We start from the raw sequence: 20,802 nt of genomic DNA, 5'->3' as shown, positions 1-20,802 counted from the left end.
TGGGTAACCCGAGGTAATTTCTAAGTACATGTTCGGCACAGCATTGTGGGCCAAAGGGCTTGTATTGTGCTGTAGGTGTTCTGTGTTTCTAAGTGCCTGAAGAGATTGTGGAGGCATTTGTAATGATCTTTCAATAGATTCTGGAATGGTTTTGGAAGACTGGAAAATTGGAAATGTCACTCCATTCTTCAAGACTGGAAAGAAGCAGAAGAAAGGAAACTATAGGCCAGTTAGTCTGACCTCAGTGTTTGGGAAGATGTTGGAGTTGATTATTAAGAATGAGTTGTCAGGGTTATTGGAGGCAGATGATAAAATACGCTGTAGTCAGCATGGTTTCCTCAAGGGAAAACCTTATGTGAGAAATCATTTGAAATTATTTGAAGAAATAATAAGCAGGACAGACAAGAGAGGATCGATGATGTGTACTTCGATTTTCAGAAGATCTTTGAAAAGGTGTCTCTTTATGAGGCTGCTTAACAAGCTACAAGCCCATGGTATTACAGGGAAGATTCTAGCATGGATAAAACAGTGGCTGATTGGCAGGAGGCAAGAGAGTGTGAATAAAGGGAGCCTTTTCTGGTTGACTTCCAGTGATTAGTGGTGTTCCAGAGTGGTCTGTATTGGGCCTGATTCCTTTTTCGTTACATCTCAATGATTTGGATGATGGTATTGATGGCTTTGTTGCAAAGTTTGCAGATGATATGAAGATGAGTGGAGGGACAGTTAGTTTTGAGGAAGTAGAGAGGCCATGGAAGGACTTAGATTAGGAGTATGTGCAAAGAAGTGGCATATATACAGTGTCGGGAAATGAGAGGGTTGACTATTTTCCAAATGGAGAAAAAATACAAAAAAACTATGCAAGATCCCCTAAAGGTTAATTTGCAAGCTGAGTTGGTGGTGTGGAAGGCAAATGTGTTCACATTCATTTCGAGAGGACCAGAATATAAAAGGAAGGATGTTATGATGAGACTTTATCAAGCATTGGTGAGGCCTTACTTGGAGTATTGTGAACGGTTTTGGCCTGTATTCACTGGAATTCAGAAAAATGATGGGTGACCTCATTGAAACTTATCGAACTGTGAAAGACCTTGATAGGGTGGATGTGGAGAGGATGTTTCCTGTGGTGGGAGTGTGTCAGAATAGAGGGGTGTCCTTTTGGAACAGTTGAGGAGAAATTTCTTTAGCCAGAGAGTGGTGAATCTGTGCAATTCTTTGCTACAGGCAGCTGTGGAGGACAAGTCTTCATGTGTACTTAAGGCGGCAGTTGATAAGTCCTTGATAGGTCAGGACATGAAGGGATATAGGTAGAAGACTGGGGCTGAGAGGGAAAATTGGATTAGCCATGATGTAATGGTGGAGCACTCAATGGGCCAAATGGCCTTATTCTGCTCCTATATCTTAAGGTCTGTTCATGCCATCAGTTTGTACATGCTGTTTGCTTGCTGCTGGTTCAGAGTCATTGTGATTTGACTCGCACAGCCCTCAATGCATACAGGCTCTTCAGCCCAGCTAGTCCAATATAATTAAGGTTTCCATTTAAGCCAGTCACAGTTGCTCAGGTTTATCCCATATCGTTCTAAACCTTTCCTATCCATGGGACACAGAACAGTACAGGCCCTTCGGTGGCATAGTGTTCATTATAGCACCAGTGACTGGGATTCAATTCTGACAGTGTCTGTAAGGAGTTTTCACGTTCTCCCCTTGACTGCGTGGAGCTCCAGGTGCTCTGGTTTTCTGCAAAATTCCAGAGACGAACAGGTTAGTTGGTTAATTTGTTACGTGGGTATATTTGTGTGGCGCAGGCTCTGTGTGGGTAACCTCCATCACCTCAACTTTGAACTGATTCCACAACCTACACACTTGATTTCAAAGACTTTACAACTCATTTTTCCGTGTTGTTCATATTTTATTAGAATAATTTGTTGTCTTTTGCATATTGGTTGTTTGTCTGTCTTTGTTTCTGCATAGTATTTGTTTATTTTCCTTAACTGACAAAGAAAATAAATGAAAGGTGGTATAGTGTGTGGAGATGTACAGAACCATATTAAAGTGGCCACTTTAATATGTACAGGTATGGAGCCCAGTGTGATCTTCCAGTGCTGTAGCCCAACCACTTCAGAGTTCAATGCGCTGTGCTTCCAGAGTTGCTCTACTGCACACCACTGTTGTAACATAGTTATCTGAGTTACTTTCACCACCTTGTCTCACCGTTCTCCTCTGACCATTGTCATTAACAAGGTGTTTTCACCCACAGAACTGCTGCTCACTGAATGTATTTTTTTTTCTGTTTTTCCACACCATTCTGTGTAAACTCTAGAGACTGTTATAGAAACATAGAAACATAGAAAATAGGTGCAGGAGTAGGCCATTCGGCCCTTCGAGCCTGCACCGCCATTTATTATGATCATGGCTGATCATCCAACTCAGAACCCAGCCTTCCCTCCATACCCCCTGACCCCTGTAGCCACAAGGGCCATATCTAACTCCCTCTTAAACATAGCCAATGAACTGGCCTCAACAGTTTGCTGTGGCAGAGAATTCCACAGATTCACCACTCTCTGTGTGAAGAAGTTTTTCCTAATCTCGGTCCTAAAAGGCTTCCCCTCTATCCTCAAACTGTGACCCCTCGTTCTGGACCTCCCCAACATCGGGAACAATCTTCCCGCATCTAGCCTGTCCAATCCCTTTAGGATCTTATACGTTTCAATCAGATCCCCCCTCAATCTTCTAAATTCCAACGAGTACAAGCCCAGTTCATCCAGTCTTTCTTCATATGAAAGACCTGCCATCCCAGGAATCAATCTGGTGAACCTTCTTTGTACTCCCTCTATGGCAAAGATGTCTTTCCTCAGATTAGGGGACCAAAACTGCACACAATACTCCAGGTGTGGTCTCACCAAGGCCTTGTACAACTGCAGCAGTACCTCCCTGCTCCTGTACTCGAATCCTCTTGCTATAAATGCCAGCATACCGTTCGCCTTTTTCACCGCCTGCTGTACCTGCATGCCCACTTTCAATGACTGGTGTATAGTGACACCCAGGTCTCGTTGCACCTCCCCTTTTCCTAATCGGCCACCATTCAGATAATAATCTGTTTTCCTATTTTTGCCACCAAAGTGGATAACTTCACATTTATCCACATTAAATTGCATCTGCCATGAATTTGCCCACTCACCCAACCTATCCAAGTCACCCTGCATCCTCTTAGCATCCTTCTCACTGCTAACACTGCCACCCAGCTTCGTGTCATCCGCAAACTTGGAGATGCTGCATTTAATTCCCTCATCCAAGTCATTAATATATATTGTAAACAACTGGGGTCCCAGCACTGAGCGGAGATCAGCAGGTTCTGAGATACTCAAACCACCGTCTGGCACCAACGATCATTCCCCTGTCACGGTCACTTTGATCACATTTCTTGCCCATTCTGATCTCTGGTCTGAACAACAACTGAACCCCTTGACCATGTTTGCATAATTTTGTGCATTGACTTGCTGCCACATGATTGGCTGATGAGCTATTTGCATTAATGAGCAGGTGTACCTAATAAAGTGGCCACTGAGTGTAAGCATTGATAGATTTACTTTGGCTCTGACCTTGAATTGAGGAACTTCAACCTGTTGCCATGACAACAGTGTGGTAGCCATGGCTTTGTCCAAGGCAGCTCTACAGTTCTGGCTTGGCTTTAACTAGAGTGCTCCTGTTTGCTGCTGCAGTGCACAATGACGCCTGTGCTTCAGTCACATGATATTAATTTTCTCACTCTTTCCACACCCTTCCCAGTTCCAGGATCACCTTGGCACATCGCAGCAGGTGTAGTGGGGACTGTTGTCTGCTGTGTCATCCTAACTGTTGCACTTTACTGGAGCTGGTAACCAGATGAGCTGGGTATGTGTGCCGTGAGTGATAACGTCCTTGTAAGTTACTCATTGAAACATTCGCACCTCAACTCCATTCCATCATTCTAAGGCTGAACTGCCTACCCTATCCTTATAGGTTTCACTTTGTGTGCAGTCTTTCATTGATTCTTTTGTATTTCTTTGTTCTACTGTGAATGCCTGCAAGAAAACAAATCTCAGTGTTGTGGATGGTGACATATATGTACTTTAATAACAAATCTACTTTAAACTTTGAACATTGAGGATTAAAATGTACTGCTCTCTTGAACACTCTAATTGATCTGTTCCCACCCCCCCCCCCAATAATCCAACCATGGAGGAGCCTGGTTCCAATTGCACTTTTTGTGAAGTGACTCAGTCTTTTTCTGAGCATCAGGGAATCGAGAGCTACACGGTATAGGTTTGAGGTAATAGGGGCAAGATGTAATAGGAACTTGAGGGGCAACTTGCTTTTTCAACATGAAGGGTCGTACTAATGTGGAATGAGCTGTCAGAGAAAGCAGTTGAGGCTGGTGCAGTAACAACATTTAATAAATAGTTGAACTGGCACATGAATGGGGAAAACTTAGTAAGTTGCAGGTCAAACGCAGGCAAAAGGGACTAGATTGGATTGGGAGCTCTTGGTCAGCATGGGCCAGATGGACTGGAGGGCCTGTTTCCATGTTGTATTACACTATGACTATAACCTTAAGATATAATAGAATTAAACCATTTGTCCCAACAAGTCTGCTCTACCATTCCATCATGGCTGAATTATTATTCCTTTTCAATCCCATTCTCCTGCCTTCCCCCTGTCTTTTGCTTATAGTTCCCAACTTCTGTCTTGACTCCAACATCCCACCCTTTGAGCTCAGAAGAATGTTTTGTTTTGAAAACCTTGTAACCATTTCTAAATGGCAGGGGATATATGGAAGGACTTTGTAGTCCACCCTCCGATGGTATAGTGCACATTAACCAGGACTGTCTCCAAACTTAGTTTATCATTGCTAAGTTGGCCAGAGCTGAATACAGTTCCTCAAAAGATCTGAAATGAATTCCAATGCCAAGTATTTACCTTGTGGCTCCCCAGGCCCTCAGACCACTCTGGCTTGATCCACACCACGTTTCCGTCCCGAACTCCACAGCTCCTGGCTGTTTCAGTTGGATTCCTTCTGGAAGGAATCATTTTAAAAGATGAAACCTCTACTGAGCGAGTTTGAATAAAGAATAGTCATAGTCATACTTTATTGATCCCGGGGGAAATTGGTTTTTGTTGCAGTTGCACCATAAATAATTAAATAGTAATAATAAAACCATAAATAGTTAAATAGTAATATGTAGATTATGCCAGGAAATAAGTCCAGGACCAGCCTATTGGCTCAGGGTGTCTGACCCTCCAAGGGAGGAGTTGTAAAGTTTGACGACGACAGGCAGGAATGACTTAGAAAGAATTTCTGTAACCAGAGCCTGGTGAATTTTTGGAATTCATTGCCACAGATGGCTCTGGAGGCCAAGTCACTGGGCATCTTTAAAGACTGAGTTGGATGTTTCAACTATCCAATCGTGTAGGTGCTATGGCCTCAGCTTTCTCAGGTGGCTAAAGAAACTTGGCATATCCCCATCAACTCTTACCAATTTCTATCAGTGCACCATAGAAAGCATCCTTTCTGGATGCATTGCGGCTTGGCATGGAACTGCTCTGCCCGTGACCACAACAAACTGTGGAGAGTCGTGGACACAGCTCAGCACATCACAGAAACCAGCGTCCCCCCTCTGTGAACTCTGTCTGCACTGCTCACTGCCTCAGTAAAGCAGCCAACATAATCAAAGATCACAACTCCCAGGGCATTCTCTCTTCCATCAGGCAGAAGATACAAAAGCCTGAAAACGTGTATCAGCAAGCTCAAGGACAGCTTCTACCCTGCTGTTAGCAGACATTTGAATAGTTCCCTAGTATGGCAAGATGGACTCTTCCCCTCCCAATCCACCTCATTATAGTCTTGCACCTTATCATTTACCTGGACTGCACGTTTTTGTAGATGTTACACTTTATTCTGTATTGTTATTGTTTTACTTTGTTCTACCCCAATGCACTGTGTAATGATCTGATCTGTATCAAGATGAGCTGTTCACTGTATCTCGGTACATGTGAGAATAATAAACCAATTCCCAATAACAATTGCCCTTGCTCTTGTTGACAGGTTCCCCTCTGTGATGGTCAGCATCACTGAAGAGTCAAAGGCTGCCTCTGGTACTGACACAGAATGGACTCGAGGGGTAGGGGGTGAAAAGGACGTGGCCCCATTCTGTACACCACAGGACTCTCTCTCTCTCCCCCTTTGTAGCAGCAGAGCTGACTGAGCTGGAGTGGCCTGGCCTTCCTGAAGCTGCTCTGCGCAGGAGCCATCACTGTATCAACTCATGAGCTGTTTTGCACTTTTGGGCAGGGCCTTGTCTCGGTGGAAGTGCCTTGATACAGAACCTACGTAGCAGTGAGCACTCAGACCAAGCGCACTCTACTGTGGCGGATCACTGCGGCCCACACAATGTGAACTGTGGCAACCGGACACTTTCTGCTTTGAACTCGACTGGATGACTTAGCACATTGTTACTGTTCTGAGAGATCTCCAGTCTGTCTCTATCCAACTTCTTTCATCTCATTGGAGGGGAAAGAGAGCTTTAAAATGCAGTGATATTGGAGAGGAAATTCTCTTCAATACGAATTATTCTATCTGCCTTGAGGATGGCGGATCCTTTGATCTCTTTCCTTTCAAAACAAAATAAAGTGGCACATCACAGCAACACTGAAGCAAGAATTTGTTCCCTGTTACCTCTCTCCTTTCCAGGCAGTCATTTCACTAAATGATTCCACAAACAAAAGGTATGTATTTCCCAAGCAGAAGAGGTTCTGCAGATGCTGGAAATCCAGAGCAACACAGGGTGCTGGAGAAACAGCAGATCCAGCCGCACATGTGGAGAGAATAAAACAAGTCAGCATTTTGAGCCGGGACCTTTTGTCAGCACCGGAAAGAAAGGGAGAGGCCAGAATAAAGTATGGGGGAGGGGGAGGGGAAGGGGTGAAACCAGAAGGGTGGGGGAGTGTGGCTGAAGTAAGGAGCTGGGAGGTGGAAAAGGTAAAGGGCTAGAGAAGAAGGAATCTGATAGGAGAGGAGAATGGATCAGAGGAGAGAGGAAAAAAGGGACACCAGGAGGAGGTAGTAGGCAGGTGAAGAGAAGAGGTGGGGGGGCAGTAGGAGTGGGGAATTGAAGAAGAGGGGCGGGAGAGAAGCTACTAAAAGTTGGAGAAATCATTGTTCCTGCTATCCTGACGGAATATGACGCGTTACTCCTCCAAGCCGAGTGTGGGCTTCTTGTTCTGTACGCATGGAGCAAGAACTACAACAGAGCAGTAGATTAAACATTTTTACTGAGGCACGTTAGCCATGGTACACACTGGGACATGTACGCTGCTGGAGCGATGACCCAGGGGACTGACATGAAAAATGTCTACACTCAAAGGCCTGCACGAAAGAGAGAGCTCTCTGGAAGGAGGCGGCCTAATCAGGGAGCCACATGCACTCTTGCCACATTCTCACAGTCGACCCAGTGTGGTTCCGTACTCAGCATGATTTATCATAGCTTTATTTCACAAGCTCTCACACTGCTCAATTGTGTGTCGCAGAAAGTACGATCGTTACAACCAATGTGCCACAAAACACGCAAGTCTTCCAACTTGTGGGCAATATTGCTACCAGCTGAGTGCAAGCTTCAGTGATGGGAGGGAGTTGTATGCTGGTGCAGGAAGATGGGGAGACTGGCCTCCATGTGAGAATGTATTTGCGATTAAGCAAGCATAAAGAATAATCAATACTCAGCTGGTCAGACAGCATCTGTGGAGGGGAATAAACAGTCGATGTTTTGGGCCGAGACCCTTCATTAGGACTGGAGGGGAAGGGTACAGAAGTGCGAAAAACAGGTGGTAGATGTGACCAGGTGAGGGAGAAGATGGATGGGTGAGAATGAAGTAAGAAGCTGGCAGGTGATCGATGGAGGAGGTAAAGCAGTGGTCCCCAACCACCGGGCCGCAAAGATGTGTTACCAGGCCGAGAGGAAACAATATGAAATGATGAGTCAGCTGCTCCTTTCCTCATTCCCTGTCATGCACTGTTGAACTTGAACACCTCCTCCCATCAGCCAATCCGCAAGAATATCGTCAATATTAAACTGGTCCGTGGCATTAAAAATGGTTGGGGACCCCTGAGGTAAAGGGCTGAGGAAGGAGGAATTTGATAGAGTGGGAAATATTTTAATATTTGGGGAAAAAAGAATGGGTGATGTCAGCCGTAGCCATACTGTTTCCCTGAAGATACATATGCAGTGATTTGCTGGATAAATCAAATCCAGCCAGTCATACTGACAGCAGTCTACATTCTCTCTCTCCCCCCACCCCGGCAGACGTGGAGTCTGCTCTGAACAGACTGTATGCCAACATCAGTGAACTTGAGACCAGGTATCCGGAGGCTGTGCTCATAACAGCCAGGGGCTTTAACCAGGCCAACCTCAGAAAGGTGCTGCCAAAGTTATACCAACATGTCTCCTGCCCCACTAGAGGCCCGAATATACTTGACCACTGCTACACAGCAGTCAAGGATGCCTACCGTTCCGTCCCACGACCTCACTTCAGAAAATCGGACCATCAGGCCATACTCCTCCTGGCTTACAAACAGAAACTGAAGCGGGAGGTCACAGTGTCAAAAGTAGTGTCGCTTTGGACAGAGGAAACAGATGAGGTCCTCCGTGACTGCTTTGAATCGGTGGACTGGTGGGTATTCAAGGACTCGCAACTAACCTCAGTATGCCTCAGCTGTCATGGACTTTATTTGGAAACACACGGAGGACTGTGTGTCTCGCAAGACAATCCAGGTATTCCCCAACCAGAAACCTTGGATGAATCATGAGGTCAAGTCCCTTTTGAAGGCTAGAACTGTGGCTTTTAGGCCCGGGGATACCAGTCGCCACACGGAATCCAGGCGTGAACTCTGGAAAGCCATTAAGGGCGCCAAGAGGCAATATTGAGCCAAGTTGGAAGCCCAGACTAACCAGATGGATGCTGGTAGACTATGGTAGGGTCTAAATGAGATCACTGGGCGCAAAGAAAAGGCTGGGAATATCAATAACTGTGGCGCTTTTCTTCCTGACGAACTTAACGTATTCTGCATGAGATTCGAACGGAAGAGGAGCGTCCCACTCCCTCCGGATGAACCGGACCTGGTGGCATCAAGATTCATTGTCACCGAGGAGGATGTTAGAAGGGCCTTCCTGAAGATCAATCCAAGGAAGGCGACGGACCCAGATGGCATCCCGGGACAGGTTCTCCAGCCCTGTGCAAGCGAACTAGCTGGAGTGTTTGCTGACATCTTCAACTGCTCCTTGCTTCAGTCTAAGATTCCCTCGTTTTAAGGCAACGATAATCCCGGAGCCGAAGAAGAGCAGGGTGGCATGCCTGAATGACTATTCAGCAATGAATCTACCTGTGGCTCTGACAACAATTGCTAAGAAGTGCTTCGACTGATTGGTTACGGCACACATCAACCACAGCCTACCGGTCAACCTCGGCGCTTTGCAATTCGCCTACCGGAGCAACAGATCAACGGCAGGTGCCATCTCTCTGGCCCTACATTCCTCCTTAGAACACTGGAGAATAAAGACACATATGTAAGGCTCCTTTTCATTGACTACAGCTCTGCCTTTAATACCATCATGCCAAATAAACTGATTCCTATGCTCCGGAACCTGGGCCTTAGCACTCAGATCTGCAGCTGGATCTTTAACTTCCTCACAGACAGGACCCAGGCTGTAAAAATAGGGGACAAGCTCTTCTCTACAATCACTGAGCACTGGTGCCCCACAAGGCTGTGTACTCAACCCCCTGCTGTACTCACTGTACACCCATGATTGTGTAGCCAAGTTTCCATCAAACTCAATATGCGAGTTTGCTGGTGACACCACAATTGTAGGCCGTATCTCGGGTAATGATGAGTTTGAGTACAGAGAGGAAATTAAGAACCTGGTGGCATGGTGCGAAGGCAATAACCTATCCCTCAACGTCAGCAAGACAAAGGAATTGGTTGTTGACTTCAGAAAGAGTAGCGGACTGCACAATTCAATTTACATTGGTGGTGCGCAGGTGGAACAGGTCCGAAAGCTTTAAGTTCCTCGGGGTCAGTATCACAAATGACTTGACTTGGCCTAACCAAGCAGAACCCACTGTCAAGAAGGCCCACCAGCGCCTTTACTTCCTGAGAAAACTGAAGAAATTTGGCGTGTCCCCAAAAACCCTCACTGATTTTTATAGATGCACTGTAGAAAGCATTCTTCTTGGGTGCATCATAATCTGGTATGGAAGTTGTCCTGTCCAAGACCGTAAGAAGCTGCAGAAGATTGTGAACACAGTGCAGCACATCACACAAACCAATCTTCCGTCCTTGGACTCACATTACACCGCATGCTGTCGGAGCAGTGCTGCCAGGATAATCAAGGACACGACCCGCCCAGCCAACACACTTTTCATCCCTCTTCCCTCCAGGAGAAGATTCAGGAGCTTGAAGACTCGTACGGCTGGATTTGGAAACAGCTTCTTTTCAACTGTGATAAGACTGCTGAACGGCATCTGGGCTGTATCCTCCAAATATCTGGACCTGCCTCACGGTGTTTTTTGCACTACCTTGCTTTCCCTTTTCTATTTTCTAATTCTGATTTATAATTTAAATTTTTATCATATTTCCTATCGATTTGTACTCCAGGGAGTGCCAAGCACAGAATCAAATATCGCTGTGATAATTGTATGCTCTTGTATCAATTGTTTGGTGACAATAAAGAAATAAAATAAAATTAAAAGATACTTGCAGGAAAGATGTTAATAAAATTGAAAGAGTACAGAGAAAATTTATAAGAATGTTGCTCGATCTGCAGAACCTGAGTTAAAGGGAAAGGTTGAGTAGGTTAGGATTTTATTCCTTGGAATGTATGAAAATTAAGGGAGTTTTGATAGAAGTATACAAAGTTATGGGGATATATAAATATGGTAAATATTTCCATATATAGATATGGTAAATGCAAACAGACTTTTTCCCAGTGAGTTTGGGTGAGATTATAACTAAAGATCATGGGATAAGAGTGAAAGATGAAGTGTTTAAAGGGAATGTCTGTGCAACAATCTGCCTGAGGAAATGGTGAATGCATGTTTGATTTCAACACTTCAGAAAAATATGGATAGATACATCGATGCGAAGGCTTTGGTTTGAGTACAAGGCAATGGAACAAGCAGAATAATAGCTCGGTATGGGCTAGATGGCCCTGTTTCTGTGCTGTAATGTTCCATGACTTGACAGAAATTGTTGCCCACCTCGCCACATCCACAGATCCAGCATGGCCCACTGAGTTCCTCCAGCAATTTCTTTTTTATTAAGCAGGTATATTATGTGTCGTTCTGGTTGCCTCACTAGGGGAAGGGTGTGGCGGTTCCAGAGAGTACAGAACATAAGGTCAGGCTGCATCGATGGAAATGATTTCATGCCGAGATCCTGCACCTCGGGTTATAGGGTTAATTGGTTATGAGTGAGACATAAGACTGTCAGGGGAACACCTGAAATCTGGCTCTTCCACCCCCTGTAGTGGTGAACACACAAAATGCTGGAGAAACGCAAACACGAGGAAATCTGCAGATGCTGGAATTTCGAGCAACACATTAAAGTTGCTGGTGAACGCAGCAGGCCAGGCAGCATCTCTAGGAAGAGGTACAGTCGACATTTTGTGCTGAGACCCTTCGTCAGGACTAACTGAAAGAAGAGACAGTAAGAGATTTGAAATTGGGAGTGGGAGGGGGAGATCCGAAATGATAGGAGAAGACAGGAGGGGGAGGGATGGAGCCAGGAGCAAATCAGTTGATTGGCAAAAAGGATATGAGAGGATCATGGGACAGGAGGCCTAGGGAGAAAGAAAAGGGGCGGGGAGCCCAGAGGATGGGCAAGGGATATAGTGACAGGGACAGAGGGAGAAAAAGAATGTGTGTGTATATAAATAAATAAATAACGGATGAGGTACGAGGGGGAAGTGGGGCATTAGCGGAAGTTTGAGAAGTCAATATTCATGCCATCAGGTTGGAGGCTACCCAGATGGAATATAAGGGGTTGTTCCTCCAACCTGAGTGTGGCTTCATCTTTACAGTAGAGGAGGCCGTGGATAGACATGTCAGAATGGGAATGGGATGTGGAATTAAATTGTATGGCCACTGGGAGATCCTGCTTTCTCTGGCGGACAGAGCGTAGGTGTTCAGCAAAACAATCTCTCAGTCTGCGTCAGGTCTCGCCAATATATAGAAGGCCACATCAGGAGCACCGGATGCAGTATATCACCCCAGCTGACTCAGAGGTGAAGTGTCACCTCACCTGAATGGTAGTGAGGGAGGAAGTGTAAGGTCATGTGTAGCACTTGTTCCGCTTACAAGGATAAGTCCCAGGAGGGAGATCGGTGGGGAGGGATGGGGGGGACAAATGGACAAAGGAGTCGCCTCGGGAACGATCCCCGCGGAAAGCAGAGTTGGGGGGAGGGAAAAATGTACTTAGTGGTGGGATCCCATTGGAGGTGGCATGCTGGAGAAACTTTTGTGGTAGACCTGAGGAGAGCTAAGGTACTGGTGACCTCTGTTTCCATCCAGGGGGTCAGTGTGGACATGGTGGAGGATTACAAATACCTGGGGATACGAATTGACAATAAACTGGACTGGTCTAAGAACACTGAGGCTGTCTACAAGAAGGGTCAGAGCCGTCTCTATTTCCTGAGGAGACTGAGGTCCTTTAACATCTGTCGGACGATGCTGAGGATGTTCTACGAGTCTGTGGTGGCCAGTGATAGCATGTTTGCTGTTGTATGCTGGGGCAGCAGGCTGAGGTTAGCAGACACCAACAGAATCAACAAACTCATTCGTAAGGCCAGTGATGTTGTAGGGATGGAACTGGACTCTCTGATGGTGGTGTCTGAAAAGAGGATGCTAACCAAGTTGCATGCCATCTTGGTCAATGTCTCCCATCCACTACATAATGTACTGGGTGGGCACAGGAGTACATTCAGCCAGAGACTCATTCCACCGAGATGCAGCACAGAGCATCATAGGAAGTCATTCCTGCCTGTGGCCATCAAACTTTACAACTCCTCCCTTGGAGGGTCAGACACCCTGAGCCAATAGGCTGGTCCTGGACTTATTTCATAATTTACTGGCATAATTTACATATTACCATTTAACTATTACTATTTTTCTACTACTATTTATTATTTCCATGACTATTACTATTTACTAATAGTAATATTACTATTACTATTTCTATTACTATTTATATATGGTACAACTGTAACAAAAACCAATTTCCGCTGGGATCAATAAAGTATGACTATGGCTATGAATTTCAGAGGTGCCGTGACTGCAGTGTACTATAAAGTTTGTTCCTGACTCTGTCCAGGTGAAGCTTGGCTGGCTGAGCAGGGGTGGAAAGTTGGCTAAAGCGAGTCCCTGATGAAGGGTCTCGGGCTGAAACGTCGACTGTTTATTCTTTTCAATAGATACTACTTGGTCTGGGGTCGTCCTCCAACATAGTGTGTGTTACTACACACAAACAAGACTGACAAACAACATTGTAAAGAAAACATACAAAGAATAAATACCAGGTAAATAATAATGAACAAATAAAGAATTTTTAAATAAATATTTAAATAAATGAGTTGAACAATTGTTCTGAGAACCTGAGTTATAGAATCGTAACTGAATTGATGGATCATGGAGTAAGACCAGAAATCTATGAGACAGAGGAACAGGGTTGGACCAGTCAGCCCAGGGAGTCTGCTCCTCCATTCCATCTTGTTTGATTTATTATCCCTTCCAAACCTATTCTGCTTTCTCCCCGTAACCTCTGATACCCTTATTGATCAAGAACCTATCAATATCCACCTTAAATAGACCCAATGACTTAGTATCCATAGCCAGATGTGGAAACAAATTCCACAGATTTACCACTCTCTCTGGCTATAGAAATTCCTCATCATCCCAATGTTAAAATGATGCCCCTCTATTCTGAGGCTCTGTCCTCAGGTCTTAGAGTCCCCTGCCATAGGAAACATCCTCTCCACATCCACTCCATCTAGAACTTACAACTTTCAATAGGTTTCAGTGAGGTCACCCCTCATTTTTCTGAATTCCAGTGAAAGCCCATCAAATGCTCTTCATATGACAGGCTGTTCAATCCCAGAATCATTTTCATGGATCTACCTTGAACTCTCTCCAATGTCAGCACATCCTTTCTAAGACAAGGGGCCCAAAACTGCTCACAATACTCTGAGGCCTCACCAGTACTTTTATGTTCTCAGTATGACATCCTTGCTTTGAAATTCTAGTCCTCTTGAAAAGAATAATAACCTTGCATTTGTCTTTCTCACCACCAACTCAACCTGCAAATTAACCCTTAAAGAATCCTGCATAAGACTACCAAGCCCCTTTACACCTCAGACTTTTAAATTTTCTCTCCATTTAGAAAATAATCTGCGTTATTATTTCTTCTACCAAAGTGACCATACACTTCGTGCCACTGCATTCCAGCTGCCTATTCTCCTAATCTGTCTAAATCCTTCTGTGGCCTCTTCCTCAGAACTACCTGCCCGTCCACCTAGCATCATATCATCCGCAAACCTTGCCACAAAACCATCAATACTGTCATCCATATCATTGGCATATAACTTAAAAAAGAAGTGATCCCAACAATGACCGCTGCCAAACACCACTAATCACCGGCAGTTAGCCAGAAAAGCCTCCCTTTATTCCCACTCCTTGCCACCTGCTTATCAGCCACTGCTTTATCTATGCCAGCATCTTTGCTTTTGGCTCTTAATTTGTCAACTGCCTTCTGAAACTTCAAGTACACATCATCCAGCAATTCTGTTTTGTCTATCTTGCTTGTTATTTCTTCAGAAAATTCCAACAGATTCATCAGGTGAGATGTTCCCTTAAGGAAACAATGCTGATTATGGCCTACTTTATTACATGCTTCCAAGAAACCCAAAATCAAATCCTTAACAATCGATTCCAACTTCTTCCAAACCACTGAGATCAGACTGACTGGCCTATAATTTCCTTTCTTCTGCCTCTCTCTCCCTTCTTGAAGAGTGGAGTGACATTTGCAATTTTCCATTCCTCTGGAACCATGCCAGAATAAATTGATTCTTGAAAGATCAGTACTAATATCTCCACAATCTCTTCAGCCACCTCTTTTAGAACCCTGGGGTGCACACAGTGTGGTCCAGGTGACTTATCTACCTTCTGCCCTTTCATTTTCCCAAGAACCTTCTCACTTATTATGCAACTTCACTCACCTCTGCTCCCTTACACTGTGGAACTTGTACCCTGCTGCTGGTGTCTTCTAGTGAAGACTCATACAAAATAATTATTAAATTCATTTTCCTTTCCTTGTTGCCCATTAGTACTCTTCGGTATCATTTCCAGCAGTCCAATATCCACTCTCACCTCTCATTTAGACTTCATGTATCTGAAAAAAATTTTGGTATTCTCTTTAATATTTTTGGATAACTTACTTTCATGTACCATCTTTTCCTGTTTAATGACTTTTTTTGGTTGTCTTCCATTGATTTTTAAAAGCTTCCCAATCCTCTTAACTTTCCACAAATTTTCGTTCTATTATATGCCCTTTATTTGACTTATGTTGGCTTTGACTTCTCTTGTTGGACATGGTTGTGTCACCTTGCCTTTAGAATAATTCTTCATCATTGGGACGTAATATTCTGCGCCTTCCAGATTGCTTCCAGAAATTCCAGGCATTGCTGCTCTGTCATCATCCCTGCCAGTGTTCTTTTCCAATCAATGTTGTCCTGCTCCTCTCTCATACCTCTGTAATTCCCATTTACTCTACTGCAATACTGATACATGTGACTTTAGCTTCTCATTCTCAAATTACAGTATTAATTCTGTCATATCATGACTATTTTCCTCGAATGGTTCTTTTACCTTAAACTCTTTAATCAATTCCAGTTGATTGCACCACACCCATTCAACAATAGGGGACCCCCTGCTGGGCTCAGCCATGAGCTGCTATGAAACACTATCTTATAAACATTCTACAAATTCACCCTCTTTTGATTTAGCACCAGCGGTGAAATCATTGCACAAAGTCAGCATGGATTTGTGAAAGGAAAATCATGCCTGACGAATCTCATAGAATTTTTTGAGGATGTAACTAGTAGAGTTGGATAGGGGAGAAACAGTGGATGTGGTATATTTGGTTTTTCAAAAGGCTTTTGACAAGGTCCCACACAGGAGATTAATGTGCAAACTTAAAGCACACGGTATTGGGGGTAAGGTATTGATGTGGATAGAGAATTGGTTGGCAGACAGGAAGCAAAGAGTGGGAATAAATGGGACCTTTTCAGAATGGCAGGCAGTGACTAGTGGGGTACTGCAAGGCTCAGTGCTGGGACCCCAGTTGTTTACAATATATATTAATGACTTAGATGAGGGAATTAAATGCAGCACCTCCAAGTTTGCAGATGACACGAAGCTGGGCGGCAGTGTTAGCTGTGAGGAGGATGCTAAGAGGATGCAGGGTGACTTGGATAGGTTAGGTGAGTGGGCAAATTTATGGCAGATGCAATTTAATGTGGATAAATGTGAGGTTATCCACTTTGTCGGCACTTTATCTGAATGGTGGCCGATTAGGAAAAGGGGAGGTGCAACGAGACCTGGGTGTCATTATACACCAGTCATTGAAAGTGGGCATGCAGGTACAGCAGGCAGTGAAAAAGGCGAATGGTATGCTGGCATTTATAGCAAGAGGATTCGGGTACAGGAACAGGGAGGTACTATTGCAGTTGCAGTTGCGTTGGTGAGACCACACCTGGAGTATTGTGTGCAGTTTTGGTCCCCTAATCTGAGGAAAGACATCCTTGCCATAGAGGGAGTACAAAGAAGGTTCACCAGATTGATTCCTGGGATGGCAGGACTTCCATATGATGAAAGACTGGATGAACTAGGCTTATACTTGTTGGAATTTAGAAGATTGAGGGGGGATCTGATTGAAACGTATAAAATCCTAAAGGGGTTGGACAGGCTAGATGCAGGAAGATTGTTTCCGATGTTGGGGAAGTCCAGAATGAGGGGTCACAGTTTGAGGATAAAGGGGAAGCCTTTTAGGACCGAGATGAGGAAAAACTTCTTCACGCAGAGAGTGGTGAATCTGTGGAATTCTCTACCACAGGAAACAATTGAGGCCAATTCATTGGCTATACTTGAGAGGGAGTTAGATATGGCCCTTGTGGCTAAAGGGATCGGGGGTATGAAGAGAAGGCAGGTACAGGGTTCTGAGTTGGATGATCAGCCATGATCATACTGAATGGCGATGCAGGCTCGAAGGGCCGAATGGCCTACTCCTGCACCTATTTTCTATGTTTCTATGTAATAAATCTAGTCAAGAAGAAACGAAAAGCTTACAAAAGTTTCAGAGAGCTAGGTAACGTTAGAGATTTAGAAGGTTATAAGGCTAACAGGAAGGAGCTTAAGAAGGAAATTAGGAGAGCCAGAATGGGCCATGAGATGGTCTTGGTGGGCAGGATTAAGGAAAACCCCAAGGCATTCGACAAGTATGGGAAGAGCAAGAGGATAAGATGTGAAAGAATAGGACCTATCAAGTGTGACAGTGAAAAAGTGTGTATGGAACCGGAGGAAATAGTGGAGGTACTTAAATAATACTTTACTTCAGTATCACTATGGAAAAGGATCTTGGTGATTGTAGTGATGACTTGCAGCAGACTGAAAATGATCTTTGCATCATCAATGCGGACGGGAGTGGTTCCAAAGGATTGGAGGGTTGTGGATGTTGTTCCTGTATTCAAGAAAGGGAGTAGAGATAGCCCAGGAAATTAGAGACCAGTGAGTCTTACTTCAGTGGTTGGTAAGTTGATGGAGAAGATCTTGAGAAGCAGGATTTATGAACATTTGGAGAGGTATAATACGATTAGGAATAGTCAGCATGGCTTTGTCAAGGGCAAGTCGTGCCTTACGAGCCTGATTGAATTTTTTGGGGATGTGACTAAACACAATGATGAAGGAAAAGCAGAAGATGTAGGGTATATGGATCTCGGCAAGGCATTTGACAAGGTGCCCCATGCAAAGCTTATTGAGAAAGTCAGGAGGCATGGGATCCAAGGGGACATTACTTTGTGGATCCAGAACTGGCTTGCCCACAGAAAGCAAGGAGTGGTTGTAGACGGGTCATATTCTGCATGGAGGTCTGTGACTAGTGGTGTGCCTCAGGGATCTGTTCTGGGACCCTCACTCTTCGTGATTTTTATAAATGTAAGGGGTTTCTTCTTTTATGTTACTGCGTAGGCTAATTAAAATAGCTTCATTGTTATGTTAACTGCTGAGAAAGTCCTCTCACTAGCAGCAGCTTTGGGTTATATTATTGATAAAAGGACGAATGAACCAATCGGGATAGATGTTATTCTTTCTTGCATGTCTGTAAGCTACTGTGACGTGTGGGTTTTTGGGGGCAGAAGGCATGATGGGGAGAGGTAGAGTGGATATAGTGCTGTGAGCTGGCTAACGGGGTGGGACCCCGAGCAGGAGTCCGAGGGCCAGGGTCTTCGGCGAAGAGAGGAGATGGTGACAGACTCATGTGGATCGTCTGGTCGACCACCGTGGTTGGTCCCAGGTGGCGGGTCGAAGTGGTCAGAGGGAATGGAATGGTGAAGAGAGGATTGTTACTAGAGCTCCAACTATTTGTGCATGAAGAAATTGAACTTTGATAAGTTTGGCGCCTTTTATTTTCCTTTATATTTTATCTCTATTAATTACATAGTTCCAGTAATATCTATAAACTGTAATCAATTAATCGTATCTGGTATATTGTCTGTTATTTGGCGGGGTGGGATACATCACACAGCATCCACGCAAACTTAATTACCCAGTTTGGTGGGGCCGAAGGCTGCTTCCCCTGGATGACAGCGAGTTGAGCGAGCCTGAGGCTTACTGGGGTAGCGGGGGGGCGCGGCTACATAAATGACCTGGATGAGGAACTGGAGGGATGGGTTAGTAAGTTTGTTGATGACACAGAGGTTGGGGGTGTTGTGGATAGTGTGGAAGGTTGTCAAAGGTTACAGTGGGACATTGATTGGATGCAAAACTGGTCTGAGAAGTGGCAGATGGAGTTCAACCCAGAGGTGGTTCATTTTGGTAGGTGAAATATGATGGCAGAATATAGTATTAATGGTAAGACTCTTGGCAGTGTGGAAGATCAGAGGGATCTTGCGGTCTGAGTCCATAGGACACTCAAAGCAGCTGTGCAGGTTGACTGCATGGTTAAGAAGGCATACGGTGCATTGGCCTTCATCAATCGTGGGATTGAGTTTAAGAGCTGAGAGGTAATGTTGCAGCTGTATAGGACCCAGGTCAGACCCCACTTGGAGTACTGTGCTCAGTTCTGGTCACCTCACTGCAGGAAGGATGTGGAAACCATAGAAAAGGTGCGCAGGAGATTTACAAGGACGTTCCCTGGATTGGGGAGTATGCCTTATGAGAATAGGTTGAGTGAACTTGGCCTTTTCTCCTTGGAGCGATGGAGGATGAGAGGTGACCTGATAGAGGTGTATAAGATGATGAGAGGCATTGATCGTGTGGATAGTCAGAGGCTTTTTCCCAGGGCTGTAATGGCTGCCACAAGAGGGCACAGGTTTAAGGTGCTTTGGAGTAGGTACAGAGGAGATGTCAGGGGTATTTTTTTTTAACGTAGAGTGTTGAGTGCGTGGAATGGGCGTGGTGGAGGCCTACAGGATAGGGTCTTTTAAGAGACTTTTGGATAGGTACATGGAGCTTAGGAAAATAGAGGGCTATGGGTAACCCGAGTAATTTCTAAGGTAGGGACATGTTCGGCACAACTTTGTGGGCCGAAGGGCCTGTATTGTGCTGTAGGTTTTCTATGTTTTCAATGTTCCTATGTTTTTTATACAGTACGGTGTATTGGCATCACTGCAACTTTTCCAGAGAAACCCGGTGTCCCCTGTCAGCCAGATGCTGTAATACCTTAATTGTATCAGCTAGACAGTGAGAGCCGGTGTCCGAAGCTATCAGGATATCATCAGCATATTGGATAAGGGTGGCATGATCGGACTTATCCAGGTCATGCTTTACGGCCGCCACATACGCTGCTGAGCTTTTCCGCGTATCCTTGAGGCAGTTAGTTAAGCGCTTTGCATTCCCGGCTGTTGTCAAGGAGTTACTGCAAATACTGTCCTTGCTAGTCAGAGGAATCCCCCGGGCTGTGTATAGTTGTTGTTCGAGCGGGGAATAAGGGTTGCAATCCAGTTGCCAGCAGTACAGTACTGGAGTATCATGACGATCATCCACTCTTCTTGTGAGCTTTAACATCTGCTGGACCCGAATTTGTGGAAGATACATGTAAATACCATTAGGTCGACAGTACAGGTCGCACCTAACTTACAGAAAGTCTGTGTATCTAACAAGGGCAGAGGGCTTGTTTTAGAAATGATAAAAGTATCAGTAACATCCATGTTATCTATTGTTACCGAGGTAGGTGCCAAAAAGAATTCCATCATCGGGACACCGGCTATCCCGATGGTGCTAATCAGCTGTCCATTAGCTTGTCCGTTCATGAGGGGGGACGGGTGCACAGGAGACAGGAGATAGTAGCGCCATCTCAATCAGACAAGACACCTCACTATCTCCTATTTTTACAACCATCGTGGGCTCTTCTCTCATACTTCTGGACAGTCTGATCGCTGCTGCCTCCATCACTGGCACCCCTATGGCTGAGGTGAGTAATAGAGAAAGTGGACGACTGTCGATCTTCTGAAG

At 44.9% G+C, this 20,802-nt stretch overlaps 1 protein-coding gene across 3 annotated transcripts in view; it reads left to right on the top strand.

The window, feature by feature from the left end:
- Positions 1–6,925, top strand: part of LOC134350345 (butyrophilin-like protein 8) — a 56,782-nt gene extending 49,857 nt beyond the window's left edge. For 2 of the 3 annotated variants that reach the window (XM_063055415.1, XM_063055413.1), the window contains exons 5-6: positions 3,784–3,917; positions 6,080–6,925. In XM_063055415.1, coding sequence (XP_062911485.1) covers positions 3,784–3,875 — 92 coding nt within the window. In that variant the 3' untranslated portion in view covers positions 3,876–3,917; positions 6,080–6,925. The remainder of the gene's footprint in view (positions 1–3,783; positions 3,918–6,079) is intronic. The other variant, XM_063055414.1, reaches the window with a different exon arrangement.
- Positions 6,926–20,802: the final 13,877 nt, after the last annotated feature.

Source organism: Mobula hypostoma, chromosome 8, assembly GCF_963921235.1.
Source record: "Mobula hypostoma chromosome 8, sMobHyp1.1, whole genome shotgun sequence".
Lineage (NCBI taxonomy): Eukaryota > Metazoa > Chordata > Chondrichthyes > Myliobatiformes > Myliobatidae > Mobula > Mobula hypostoma.
Note: the sequence above shows the minus strand (reverse complement) of the source record. Positions and strands in the feature narration are given on the sequence as shown.